General features: G+C 48.6%; 1 protein-coding gene across 2 annotated transcripts in view; it reads left to right on the top strand.

The window, feature by feature from the left end:
• WASHC2C (WASH complex subunit 2C) overlaps nt 1-14,245 on the top strand; it is an 81,383-nt gene that overhangs the window by 28,299 nt on the left and 38,839 nt on the right. For both annotated transcript variants that reach the window (XM_077259098.1, XM_077259099.1), the window contains exon 18: nt 13,549-13,671. In XM_077259098.1, the coding sequence (XP_077115213.1) occupies nt 13,549-13,671 (123 nt within the window). The remainder of the gene's footprint in view (nt 1-13,548; nt 13,672-14,245) is intronic.

Below are 14,245 nucleotides of genomic sequence, written 5' to 3'. Positions count from 1 at the left end.
GGGGGTCAGAGTGGCCAACAAAACAATCCATTTGGTTTTGATCAGTGCCAAACGTTTTTTGATGTCGCCACCTCTGATGCCTAAATGGAGTACGTCAATCCCCCTAACCGAAAGCAATCTCCCATCACAGTTATGGTGTGACCTAAAGTGACGAGGGATCGTCTTTAGGTCGGTCGTGGTGGAAGCTGTCCTGGCCGTGCCAATGTCCCGCACGTGCTCCCGTACACGAACTCTAAGTTCACGAGTGGTAAGACCAACATATACCTTTGGACATGGACATAGTATATCACATTGGTAGTACCACAGGTTATACTTTCTTATTTGAAATTCTTTAGAACCATCACTGGAAGTGAAGTTCGAGCAGCGCAGGACATTGGCGCAGGCAAGACAGTGCCCACACGGAGTGGAACCCGGACGGGGGCCACCTGTACCGAAGGTGTTTATTGGAGCAGGAATGTAATGGCTCCTAACCAACATGTCACTAAGGTACTTACACCTTTTCGGGGTCATGAGGGGGAGACTGCCCAAGGTTTGGAGGACAGACCAGTGTTTCTTTGAAATAGAGCGCATGTTCTCCCATTCCTAATTATAGGTGGAGACGAACCTGATAGGTGCACCACCACCCACAGCACGACATCGCTTGGTAGAGTGTAATAAATGACTAAGAGGGGTTTTCCTGGCACGATCGTAGCCAGCTTTAACAGATCTACGGCTATAGCCGCGGGCCACAAACCTCTGTTTTAAGTCACTAGCCTGTAGTTCAAATTTGGCCTCAGAGGAGCAAATCCGCCGCATCCTGAGGAACTGTCTGACCGGGACGGCCCTGATCGTGGCTGGATAGTGGGCAGAGGTAGCATGCAGTAAAGAATTAACAGAGGTTGGTTTCCTGAATACATCCGTCTGGATGCGCCGGTCGGAATCAACCTCCAGACGAATGTCCAAGAAGTCAACCGTAACTGCATTGAAGGTATATGTGAGTCGTATGTTACACATGTTATCATTAAGACTCCTCATAAACTCCTCGAGCTGGTGGACGGATTCCCCCCACAGAAACAGAATGTCATCGATATAGCAGTACCAGCACAGCACATGGGTAGCGGACGGTGGGCTCCCGTCGCCAAAGATGTCCCTCTCCCAGGCGCCAAGGAAGAGATTGGCATACGAGGGCGCACACGCCGCGCCCATGGCTGTGCCGCGCTTCTGTAGATAGAAATTGTCTTTCAAGACAAAGAAGTTGTGGGTGAGGATATAATCCACCAGCTCGAGGATCAGCTTTTGGTAAGCCTATCTCGAATTACCGATGTTATGCCATAGACAGTTGATGATTCCTCTCTCATGCTGGTATATGTGACTAGATTACTGGATGCACTTTTTTCATATGGGCTTACTAACTTTATATTATGTGTGGGGATTGTGTTTTGCTCTTCCCTCTTGGGTAACTATCTAGTACTATTGGGGTGTTTTGGGGTGGTAGCCTTCCTTCTGTTATTTATTGGAATAGAAATACAACGACGCATTACTGATAGTAATTTTAATGTTTGTACTAATAAAGACTTTGTTTATATATATATATATATCTCTATTGTGTGCTCCTTGGTCTCCTCTTTCTATAAGTAATCCTACAATGCAGGTCCCACAGGAGCCCTCCCTACTGCCTATGAGGATAGTGCACCCTCTCCTCCCAGAGTGGGCTGCAACTTTTTCTGATTCGGTCGAAGACCTAACTAAGGTCTCATAGAGTGCCTGCCCATTACATCAGCTGCCTGTAGTGTACTGATCGTCCCTAGGGCTAAACATGAGTCACCCTCTACCCTAGCATAGCAGGGCTAGGAGAGCCAAGAAGCAGATATGTACAAGTTCACCCTCCAGGTCTCCGTCTCCTTTCACCTTCCCTAGGATGGCATCTGTTTTGCGGGCTTCTTCTCCCAAACCTTAGTTCAAGAATCTGACCTCTGCTCTGAAACAGATTCTGATCGGGACTCTGACCAGATCTCCAAACTCCAGGACGTGATGGACAGTGTCATCCTAGCTCTAATTCAGACCCTAAACATCAAGAATGAGGATTATCTGCCCACGGAAACACCGTTGGCGGGTGTTTTCAAACCACAAGGAGTATGGCAGAGAATCCCCCTGTGTCTTGCTTTTCCTCTAACATGACTGTCTCCCTCCCTGACTGGTCCTCTCTCAAGGACCCCACTGAAAGGCATGTTGATTCTTTGGTTAAATCTATTTTTGAGGCTTCTGGCACTGCACCCTGTCCATCTGTTGCGGCCACCTGGGTGTCAAAAGCGGTCTTCCATTGGGCTAAACTCCTCTGTCGAGGTATTGTCTCTGGGGCCTCCCCCGGACGAATTAGCCGAACTGGCAGATCAGATTGCCAATTCAGAAAAATACCTTCTCTCCTTCTTCCCTAAATGTCACCGGATGTGCTGCTGTGGTATCCAGCAACATTGTGGCCATTCATAGGGTCATATGGTTTAAAGCGTGGAATGCAGACTGTGTCTAAAAAGTCTCTTACCAGCCATCCCTTTTTCACGCATCCTGTCTGCTAACCCTTCTTTCACATTGGGACAGGTTGATCATGTCCTTGAATCACTTCTTACATGAAGTGATTCAAGAGTATACTCTTACTATCAACCTCTTACTATCAACCTGCTGGAGATCAGAATCATTTACCTGATCCGCCTCCAATGGCAGGACCTCCTGACAGGCTGCCCAGTCCGCATTCAATGCAGAAACACCACAGCTGTGGCATACATCAACCAAGAGGGCTGAACAAGGAGCTGACAAGTTTTGTCAGAGGTGTCCTGCATCCTGGCTTGGGCCAAACAGAATGTCCCAACTCTCTCCGCAGTTCACATTCCCGGGATGGAGAACTGGCCCGCCGATTTTCTTTATCGCTTCATTGGGGGACACAAGACAACCATGGGTGTATGCTGCTGCTGTTAGGAGGCTGACGCTATGCAAAAAAGGAAAAAGGCGTAGCTCCTCCCCAGCAGTATACACCCACCGACAGGCACCAAGCACCTCAGTTTGTGCTTAGTGTCTGTAGGAGGCGGACCTGAATCTTCAGATCCGCTGCTAATCTTGATTCCTTTACAGGTTTTGTTGTTTTTATTAACATTTTGGCTTTTCTTTTTCAGATACAGCATTCAGGGATTCAGGGTGCAATCTTCCACCCTGCCTCCCCAGGAGGGCGGCTGAGCGAGCAGTGTGGTGTTGTCCGCATCGCAGCTCTCAGACCGCCGGCAGGACATTATCCCCTGTCACCCTCCCAGGTGCTCCAGGGTCTTTATGGTGGCGGTCCTTGCCAAACAGTCCCCCTCACCCCTCTCCTCGGAGAGGGCTGAGAGGAAGGCGGTAGTCACCAGCGGTGACTCTCCCCCTTGTCTTTGGGGTCGAGGCCGTCTTCTGGACGAAGGATTCTGTTCCAGCGACCCCTCTCTCATCGGGCCCCTGGTCGATCCTCTCTCCCTCTACCTGTGGAACCGGAACATGCAGGTACCAGCGCTTCAGCAGCCGCTCCCCCGCAGCAGTATTTCCCTGTCTAAATGTACAGTGCTTTCACACAGAGTCACGGCCGTTTTTACTTTCACTTTCACCTCTGCGGCCGGCCACGCCCCCTCCGATAGGCCATGCCCCCTCCTTTTTCGGCGCTCTTTTCCTCCTCCACTCAGAGGGGTTTTTACATCCCGGGCACACCCTTCCCTTTCGGTGCGGCCCTATCAGGAGCCTTGGCTTATTCCTCTCAGTACAGCACCGCCCCTTCTTCTCTGCTGGCACTTCCTGCTTCAGCAGCTCCATGCACAGAAGACATCATGTGTTGGCGGACACGGACTACTCTGCTCTGTGGTGCGGTAGGATTGCGACGCTATATTGGCCCCTCTCTGGTATTATCCATACCACTGTAGGCCCTTTAGCCTTTTCTGTAGTATAGTGCTGCAGAATATCCTTATGTCCAACTCTTCTGGAGCCTTCTTTACCAAACCTACCATAACTCACTACGCCTGTGCTCGTTGTAAGATAAAGTGGTCTGTAGGCCAATCGTCGCCTCTCTGCCAGTCCTGCAGTCCTCCTGCCATGTCTGCCCCGCAGGAAGCTTCCGAATCTCGGGATGGGGGCGCTCTCCCTCCCCCTGAGTGGGCCGTTGCTATCTCGCAGTCGGTCTCTGATTTGACTAAGGTATGTCAGTCCCTGGTCCAGGCGCTTGAACGTCTTCCACAGCCTCCTTCAGCCACAAGTGCTCCGACCGTCTTCCATGGCGAGTCGGCCGCACCTGACCCTGAACCACAGGGAGACAAATCAGCCAGCCGCTCTAGAAAGAGGACTCTGTCTGGCTCTTCGTCTGGTTCTCCAGGTCCCTCCGCAGTGCTCAAGCTGCTCTCCTCCTCCCAATTCCCCTCTTCGGAGGAGGACATTGGGTCTGATGTGGATTCCCAGTCCGGTTCTGACTCCGATTCAGACCAGGCTTCTAGCATGCCGGCTGTCGTAGATAGTCTTATTTCGGCTACATCGCTAACCCTCAAACTAAAACAAGACGAGGTTTCCCCCCAGGATTCCTCTGTCTCCTTTAAGCGGGTGAAGCGTCCCTCTCACTCCTTTCCTACCCATGAGGAGTTTGAGTCTACCCTGTCTAAACACTGGGAACATCCTGAAAAATGTTTTTCGGGTAGAAAACATCTGGACGTGCTATATCCCTTTAGCGCCGATCTTCTCTCCAAGTGGGCTGAATCTCCCAAGGTCGATCCACCGATCTCCCGTCTTTCCTCCAAGACTGTTCTATCCTTACCGGACGGCGTGTCGCTTAAGGACGCATCGGACAGACAAATTGAGGCGCTGGCCAAATCAGCTTTTGAGGCAACGGGTGCTTCCCTCTGCCCCAGCTTTGCTTCCACATGGGTGGCTAAGGCCATATCTGCCTGGGCCAAGATTCTCCGCCGAGGCATTTTGGCTTCGGCCTCCCCTACCGAGCTGGCTGACCTCGCCGACCAGATTAACCACGCAGGGAAATACCTTCTCACTGCCTCCTTAGATGCAGCAGCCTGTTCAGCCAGGGCAAGCAGCAACATTGTCGCTATGCGCCGCATTCTTTGGCTCAAAGCATGGAATGCAGATGCTGCTTCCAAAAAGTCTCTCACCAACTTGGCGTTTCAAGGTTCCAGGCTTTTTGGCGCTCGTCTGGATCAAATTATCTCAGACGCGACTGGGGGCAAGAGTACCTCTCTCCCCCAGTCCAAGCCAAAACGCTTCTTTAACCCAAAGGCTCCTCGAACATTTCGCCTTTCGTCCGTTTGCAGCCTCAGATTCCTCTTCGCAACAAGAGCGACCCGCTACCACGGGTGAACGTAGAAGACCCTCTTACAAGCCAGCTCCCATGTGGAGATCCAGGGCTCCACCTCCCAGGTCTTCCGGACCTCGTTCCAACAGATACCGTTCCAAGTGACGGGTCGCCCCCACCTGGGAGTCTTTCCAGGGCGGGAGGCAGGCTTCTTCTCTTCAAAGACACCTGGCTGTCAGTGATCAGCGACGCCTGGGTCAGACAGATTATCACCTCCGGGTACAAGATCGAATTTTCTACCCTCCCGGAAAATCGCTTCTTTCTCTCTCGCCCCCCAAAGCAACCGTCCCATTTACCCGGCTTGCTTCAAGCCGTAACGTCTCTGGTCGCCGCCGGAGTCGTAATTCCCGTTCCTTCCGAAGACCGTTTTTGCAGGTTCTACTCGAACCTTTTTGTAGTCCTAAAGAAGGACGGGTCTCTTCACCCTATCCTGGATTTGAAGCTTCTGAACCGCCACGTCCGACCTCACCACTTCAGAATGGAATCCCGGCGGTCATGGCCCTCCTTCGTTCCAGGGGGATCCTCATTATCCCCTACCTGGACGATCTGTTGATCAAGGGGTCCTCTCGTCTAGACTGTGCCCACAGTCTCCAGGTCTCCCTGGACACCCTGACCCGTCTCGGCTGGATTATCAACCGGACCAAGTCTTCTCTGATTCCATCCCAACGACTGTCCTTCCTGGGCATGGTGTTCGACACGAACTTAGATCGGGTCTTCCTCCCAGAGGACAAGTTCTCAGTACTCCTCAAGGCGGTCCACCTTCTCAAACCCCCAGCTCCTCAGTCATGTCGTTTCTGCACGGGAGTCCTGGGAAAGATGGTGGCCTCCATGGAGGCTGTTCCTTTCGCCCAGTTCCACACCCGCCCCCTCCAGCTATTCCTCCTATCCACCTGGAACAGGTCCTTGGACTCCCTGGACCGTCCCGTCCACCTTCCTCTCCAGGTCCGTCAGTCCCTAACCTGGTGGACGTTGTCCTCCTCTCTCCCGAGAGGAAGATCATTTCTTCCCCTTCAGTGGCAGGTCATCACCACCGATGCCAGCCTTCTCGGGTGGGGAGCAGTCTTCCGACAACACACGGCTCAGGGCCCTTGGACCACCCAGGAAGCTCTCCTTCCCATCAACCTTCTGGAGATCAGGGCAATCTTCCTTGCGTTAATCCGCTGGCAGTCTCTTCTGTCGAATCTTCCCGTCCGCATCCAGTCGGACAATGCCACGGCCGTGGCGTACTTAAACCACCAGGGCGGGACTCGCAGCGGCCAAGTAATGGCAGAAGTGGCAAAGATTCTTCGTGGGCGGAACGCCACGTTCCGGCCATATCAGCCGTTCATATCCCCGGGGTCGAAAACTGGGCAGCCGACTTTCTCAGTCGCCAGGGCCTAGCAGCGGGCGAGTGGTCTCTCCACCCCGCAGTCTTCAATCAAATTTGCCTCCGCTGGGGTACGCCAGACGTCGATCTTATGGCGTCTCGGATGAACCACCAGGTCCCTCAGTTTTTCGCCAGGTCCCGGGATCCTCTTGCCGTCGGCCACGACGCCCTGGTAATTCCATGGTCCCAGTTTCACTTTCCCTACCTGTTCCCACCCCTCCACTTGATTCCAAGGGTGGTAAAGAAGATCAAGTTGGAAGGGATTCCAGTCATACTGATAGCGCCGGACTGGCCAAGGCGGCCGTGGTATGCCGAGCTCGTAAACATGCTCGCGGACACTCCTTGGAGACTCCCGGATCGGCCAGATCTCCTCTCGCTGGGACCTCTCTACCACCAGAGTTCTCAGTCGCTGAGTTTAATGGCATGGCAGTTGAGGCCGCAGTCTTGAAAAACTCTGGTCTCTCTTCCCAGGTCATACAGACCATGATCAGAGCCAGAAAACCGGCGGCTTCCCGTATCTACCATAGGTACTGGAAAGCGTTCTTTCGCTGGTGTGAAACCAATGAAGTTTTTCCAATGTCCTTTTCTCTTCCAGATCTTCTCAGTTTCCTCCAGTCTGGTCTCGATTTGGGCTTATCCCTCAGCACACTCAAGGGACAAGTGTCCGCTCTGTCGATTCTCTTCCAGAGTGACCTTTCCTCCATTCACCAGGTTCGGACTTTTCTACAGGGAGTTGCGCATATAGCCCCTCTTTTCCGTCCTCCCTTGGAACCTTGGGACCTTAACCTGGTCCTTGGCGCTCTTCAGGCTGCTCCCTTTGAGCCTCTTCATGACGTGCCCTTTTCCCTTCTCTCTTGGAAGGTCTCCTTCCTCATTGCCATTACATCCATCAGGAGGGTCTCCGAGTTGGCAGCCCTGTCATGTCGTTCCCCTTTCCTGATTCTTCATCAGGATAAGGTCGTTCTTCAACTGGTTCCTGAATTCCTTCCCAAGGTGGTCTCGGCTTTCCACATCAACGAAGACATTGTCCTTCCATCATTTTGCCCTTCTCCGGCTCATCCTTTGGAGAAGTCTCTTCACAAGCTTGACGTGGTCAGGGCCATTCGGGTCTATCTTTCTAGAACCGCTCCCTTCCGTCAATCCGATTCTCTCCTTGTCGTTTCTGAAGGTCGTCGGAAGGGCTTTCAAGCGTCTAAATCCACTATTTCGCGCTGGATTCGCTCGGCAATTTCAGAATCGTACCGTGTTCATGAGGCGCGTCCTCCCCCGAGGGTGCGAGCTCACTCCACCAGAGCTGTCGGAGCTTCTTGGGCTGTTCGCCACCAGGCCTCCACCTTACAAGTTTGCAAGGCCGCAACCTGGTCGTCTTTGCACACGTTTACGAGGTTCTATCGGGTTCATACCCAAGCCTCGTCCGATGCAGGTCTTGGTAGGAAAGTACTTTAGGCGGCGGTCGCACACCGGCCGACCTGAGACCTTTTCTCTTTTCCTTTCTACCCACCCTTTTCCGGGACTGCTTTTGGACATCCCATGGTTGTCCTGTGTCCCCCAATGAAGCGATAAAGAAAGAGGGATTTTTGGTACTTACCGTAAAATCGCTTTCTTGGAGCCTTCATTGGGGGACACAGCACCCTCCCTACTGGTTTGTTCTGGTACCGTGTTTGGGGCTTGGAGACCCTAGTTGAGTTGGTACTTTTACTGTTATGAGTTCCGTCGCTTCTCCTACTGCTTTTTGCACTAACTGAGGTGTTTGGTGCCTGTCGGTGGGTGTATACTGCCGGGGAGGAGCTACGCCTTTTTCCTTTTTTGCATAGTGTCAGCCTCCTAGCAGCAGCAGCATACACCCATGGTTGTCCTGTGTCCCCCAATGAAGGCTCCAAGAAAGAGATTTTACGGTAAGTACCAAAAATCCCTCTTTTCTCAGCCACGAGCTTGAATTGTAAAGCGCTGCAGAATATGTTTGTGCTATATAAATAAAGATTATTATAATTACCTCAGCCGGCGAGTGGTGTCTAAATCCTACTGCCTTCTGCCAGATTTGTCTCTGGTGGGGCACCCTCTATGTTGGCTGATTGGTGTCCAGAATGAACAACAAGGTTTTGCTGTTCGTATACAGGTCTTGTGATCCCCTAGCTATCGATTCCGATGCTCTGGCAATATCCTGGGCTCAGTTCAGCTTCCCTTATCTGTTTCCTCCCTCTAATTCCCAAACTCCTTAAGAAGATTAATCTCAGGGCGCTACAGAGTTTTTAAAGCCGCAGGATTCTCCAGCCAAGTTATTTAGACATTATCAAAGTAACAAACCAGTCTTCCCACATAAGCCATCGTACTGTAGTCGTGTACTTTGGAAAAACTTTCCAATCCAGTCGCTCCACTGTCAATTTCTCTTCCCTCCTTTCTGGCTTTCCTGCAGGACTCTGGCCAGTTTCAGGTCTCCGCCCTTTCTCTCCTCAAGGCCTTGGCTTCTTACTCCCAAATCAGGATTTTAATGCAGGGATTGGCTCACTCCATCTGCTCTCCTAGTGCTGTGGGATCATAATTTGGTCATATTTGTTCTTTAGAGTGTACCCTTTAAGCCAATTCTGGATATTTCTCTCTCTCTCCTGGAAGACTTCCTTCCTTGTAGTGATCACCTCCATAAGACTTGTCTCCAAGCTTGCAGCTATTTCTAGTCTTTTCCCTTTCCTTGTGTTCCACGAGAAACAAGGTGGTTCAACGTCTGGTTCCATCCTTTCTTCCTAAGGTAGCTTTCTCTTTTTATCTCAATGAGGACATTGCCTTTCCTTCCGCCAATCTCCTGCTCATCCTCTTGAGAGTTCTCAACACAAAAGGGATCTCATAGGAGCTTTGCATCTCTGTTTCCCCTACAGCATCTTTCAGACATTCAAATTCTCATTTTGTGATTTCTGAAGGTTCTCGTAGAGTTCTCTCTGCTTCTAAGGCTACCATTGTCCTCTGGATCCATTCTGTCATCCTGGAAGCGTATCAAATGAAGAGAAGACCATCCCCACTTGGGGTCACTGATCACGCCACACGTGGGGTTTCCTGGGCAGTTCACCATCAGGCCTCTGCATTGTAGCTCTGCAAGACCGCCACCTGGTCTTCAGTCCCTAGCTTTTCCAAATTCTACAGAGTTCACACCTATGCCTTGGCTGATGCCAGCCTGGACAGGATGGTTCTGCTTACATCAGTGGACTGGTCTTAGATCTGCGAGTAGTTGTTTTTCCAACCTAGGGACTGCTTTAGGATATCCCATGGCTTCCTGGGTCCGCCAATGAAGCGATAGAGAAAACAAGATTTTGGTACTCGCCATAAAATCTTTTTCTCTGCCTTCATTGGGGGAAGACAGCACCCGCTCTCAGTTTTGCCATTGTTGGTTAAAGTTTTATGTTAACTCTGTTTCTTCTTCCTACTGCTTTCTTACTAACTGATTAGCTTGGTTCAAGTCAGTGGGTGTAGCCTGCTAGGGAGCAAGTTAATTTTTTTTCAGCCTAGTGGCAACAGCATACACCCATGGTTTCCTGTGTGCCCCAATGAAGACTCAGAGAAAAAGATTTTACAGTGAGCAGCCATAATCTTGTTTTATTATAATTGTAATAGTGACTCAACCCCCTTTTAAATAAACCTAATAATAAATCAAATGATAGGGTAAATATGTGCAAATAATGCAATCCATTTTCAAAATTCATATTAACACAGTAATAAAATTGGGGTCAGTGGGCCAGCGAAATCTCATACCTAATTGGGAAGTAGGGTAATATTCCTAAATTAATAAGTATAAATTGGGACTGGAGTGCAATAAGGTTAGCCAAGTAATCAGTAGTTGTATCCAGCAGGTAACGGTAAATTACTTTGCAAGTATTATCCAAACCATTAAAGAGCATATGCAAACAATTCTTTAACATAAAGCAAGTTACCCACTAAACTGGGGCATAATCCACAAGCACATTTAAAGTGAATCTGTCAGCAGGTTTTGCTATTTAATCTAAGGACAGCGAGATGTGGGAGTTAAAACACTGAATTCAGAGATGTCGCTTATCTTGCTGTGTGCTGTTGTTTACTTACAATGAAGTTTATCACTGCCCGGACTACAGCTCCCACATTGCTAGACTGCCACGTCCCCTCCTCTGATAAGCAGCTCACTGTTAATAGACAATGTACATAACCTGGTGTGGGCAGGATTAACTTTCTTAGCTCTGCTGCATTCTACATGTAAGAAGTCTGATATGATGATGTGATGCTTCGATAGAATCAGGGTCTCCTTTCCTGCATCATGCTGTTCTCTGATGAAGTAACAAAAACATGCTGACAGATTCCCTTTAACCCCTTAACGACCGCCGATACGCCATTTATCGGTGGCAGTTAGGGGTATTTATTCCTCGGCGCCGCTTTTTAATGGCGCTGAGAAATAAGGTTATAGTGTTCCTAGCGTCGGAAATTCTCCAGGGTCTCGGCTACTAGGGGTAGCTAAGACCCCGGAAAACATAATTCGGGTTGATTTTTACCGACCCAATGTTGCGATCACCTTTTATTCACGGAATAACGGCGACCGCAAAAAATAAGTCAGATTTTCCATTTAATTGCGCTCTCCTCTATGATCTAGCATACCAGAGGAGAGATAAATGGGGCCCCCTGGTACCTCCGGTGTCCCTGGACCCTCATGCATCTCCCAATCCTGTCCCCTGGCCGTCGGCGTCTTCTTCCGGGAAGAAAATGGTGGGTGCTTGCACAGTGCACCTGCAGAGATCTGCCGTCCGGCACCCGGCAACAATAGGAAATTTTTTCCTATTGGTTCATTTTGATCACTGTGATAGGATCTATCACAGTGATTAAAAAAAAAAAGTAAATCAAACCCCCCTTTATCACCCCCTTAGTTAGGTAAAATAAAACAAATTGTATTTATTTTCATTTTTCCTTTAGGGTTGGGCTAGGGTTAGGGTTAAAAGAGGGTTGAGTTGGGGCTAGGGTTGGGATTAAGGTTGTGGTTATGGTTGGGAATAGGATTAGGGTTAGGATTACGGTTAGGATTGGGATTAGGATTAGGGGTTAGTTTGGGGTTAGGGTTGTGGTTAGGGTTATGGTTAGTGTTGGGGTTAGGGTTGAAGTTAGAATTGGGAGGGGTTCCACTGTTTAGGTACATTAGGGGGTCTCCAAACACGTCATAGCACCCACCATTGATTCCAGCCAATTTTGAATTCAAAAAGTCAAATGATGCTCTCTCCCTTCTGAACCCTGCCATGCGCCCAGACAGAGGCTTTCCCCCACATACGGCGTATCGGAGAACTCAGGAGAAATTACACAATTAATTTTGTGGTCCATTTTTCTCTTGATACCCTTGTGAAAATAAAACAATTTGGTTCCAAAGTAATTTTTTTGTGAAGAAGAAAAAAAAAAAAAAGTTAAATATTCATTTTTTTCTCTCCACATTGCTTTAGTTCTCATGAAGCACCTGAAGGGTTAATAAACTTCTTGAAGGTGGTTTTGCGCACCTTGAGGGGTGCAGGTATTAGAATGGTGTCACTTTGGGGTATTTTCTGTTTATATTGACCCCCCCAAGCTCACTTCAAATGTGAGGTGGTCCCTAAAAAAAAAAAAAAAATGGTTTTGTAAATTTTGTTGTAAAAATGAGAAATCGCTGGTCAACTTTTTACCCTTATAACGTCCTAACAAAAACAAATGTTTCCAAAATTGTGCTGATGTAAAGTTGACATGTGGGAAATGTTATTTATTAACTATTTTGTGTGACACCAATCTGATTTAAGGGGACAAAAATGAAAAGTTTGAAAATTGCTAAAATTCTATTTTTTTCCGTAAACACAAGTTATATCGAATAAATTTTACCACTAACATGAAGTACATTATGTCACAAAAAATCAGTGGGATACGTTGAAGCGTTCCAGAGCTATAACTTCATAAAGTGACAGTGGTTAGAATTGTAAAAATTGGCCTGTCATTAAGTACCAAATTGGCTCTGTCACTAAGGCTACGTTCACATTTGCGGTCAGCGCCGCAGCGTCGGGCGCCGCAGCGGCGCCGCATGCGTCATGCGCCCCTATACTTAACATGGGGGCGCATGGACATGCGTTGTGCTGCGTTTTGCGCCGCATGGCCGCAAGCGTTGGACGCAAGAAACGCTTCAAGTTGCATTTTTTTTGCGTCCAACTTGCGGGCAAAAACGACGCATGCGGCGCAAAACGCAGCGTTTTAGCGTGCGTTTTGCCGCGTTTTTGTTTGCGTTGTGCGCTGCGGCGCCGACGCTGCGGCGCACAACGCAAATGTGAACGTAGCCTAAGGGGTTAAAGGCTAAGGACACCTTCAACATGGAAAATAAGATTTTAAAATCTTATAATGGGGTCCTGTGGTTCTGCAGAAAGTTACCCTGTCAGAAAAAATAAAGTTCAAACATAAGGGGCATGATATTCATTCTCAATTCACTCTCCATTATGTGAGCGGTTTTATGTGATTTTTGTTACTTTTGCTTATGCTCACCCCAGCTTTCAATCTAGGATTCTAGAAGTGCAGTAATTTTTTATTTGGGGGCGGGTAAGACGTTGATAGTACTGCGACTATTCTCATTCTTTAAAAGTGTTCGTTTCAAGTTTTCATGTTCATTTTTAGCCTAAAAATACAGAACGTTTACATTTGTCTTCCCTGCCTTCTATGAAGACAGCGGCTATGTATGAGGCAGAATCAAAGAAAGCCGGTTCTTGCTCTGCTTCTTCCCTGATGGCCTAAAGTGAACTCCTTTCAGCTTATTATTAGGAGACAAAAAAGTGAATCTAAATTGTCAGATCTGTTTCTTCCCTGTTAAGGTCAACTAGTACATTTTTTTTTTTTTGTTCAGGATTTTTTTGGTTCAGTACCTGAAAAAAAGGTTTTAAATCCTGCCTCAAAGCCAGTACCAAAATCTGCTGTGCCTGCAGAAGTGAAGACTCCAAAATCAGGCCTGTTTAGTAGTGACGAGGAGGTAATGATTTTCATGAATTGTCCGATTTTTTTAAAAATTCAACTGTTGTGCCTCTAGTTTTAGCTTCTGAATGTTTGATTTAGAAAGATAAGATTTAGAATATGAAGAAAAAATTTAAATCTGATACTCAATCACCATACAGATATGTACCTTTTTGTAGTACAACCTCAAAGGGATTGTCCACTACTAAGACAACTCCTTCTGAATCCCTATGTTTCCCCCAGTAAAATAATAACGCCTATACACCCCTCTGGTGCTGGCGCCATTGCAGGAGTGTTGGCATTGGGTCTCCCGCGGCTTGTGTGGCATTATGTCATGTGATCCCTGCGGCCAATCGGTGCTGGCATAATTTCTCTTCTTTCGTACAAACCCAGACATCCAGAGGAGGTGAGAGCTGTGGCTGCCTTCACTTTCTCCAGAAGTCAATTACGTCCATAGGAGAAGAGAATGTTTGCGTGTGCCATTGTTATAGCACAACCCCATGGGAGAGTCTGTGGCAACGCTGCTGGAACAGCGCCAGCATTGGTGGAGAGTATAGGTGTTATTATATTACAAGGGGGTAACAGAGAGATTC

This window comes from Ranitomeya variabilis, chromosome 4 (genome assembly GCF_051348905.1).
Source record: "Ranitomeya variabilis isolate aRanVar5 chromosome 4, aRanVar5.hap1, whole genome shotgun sequence".
Lineage (NCBI taxonomy): Eukaryota > Metazoa > Chordata > Amphibia > Anura > Dendrobatidae > Ranitomeya > Ranitomeya variabilis.
Note: the sequence above shows the minus strand (reverse complement) of the source record. Positions and strands in the feature narration are given on the sequence as shown.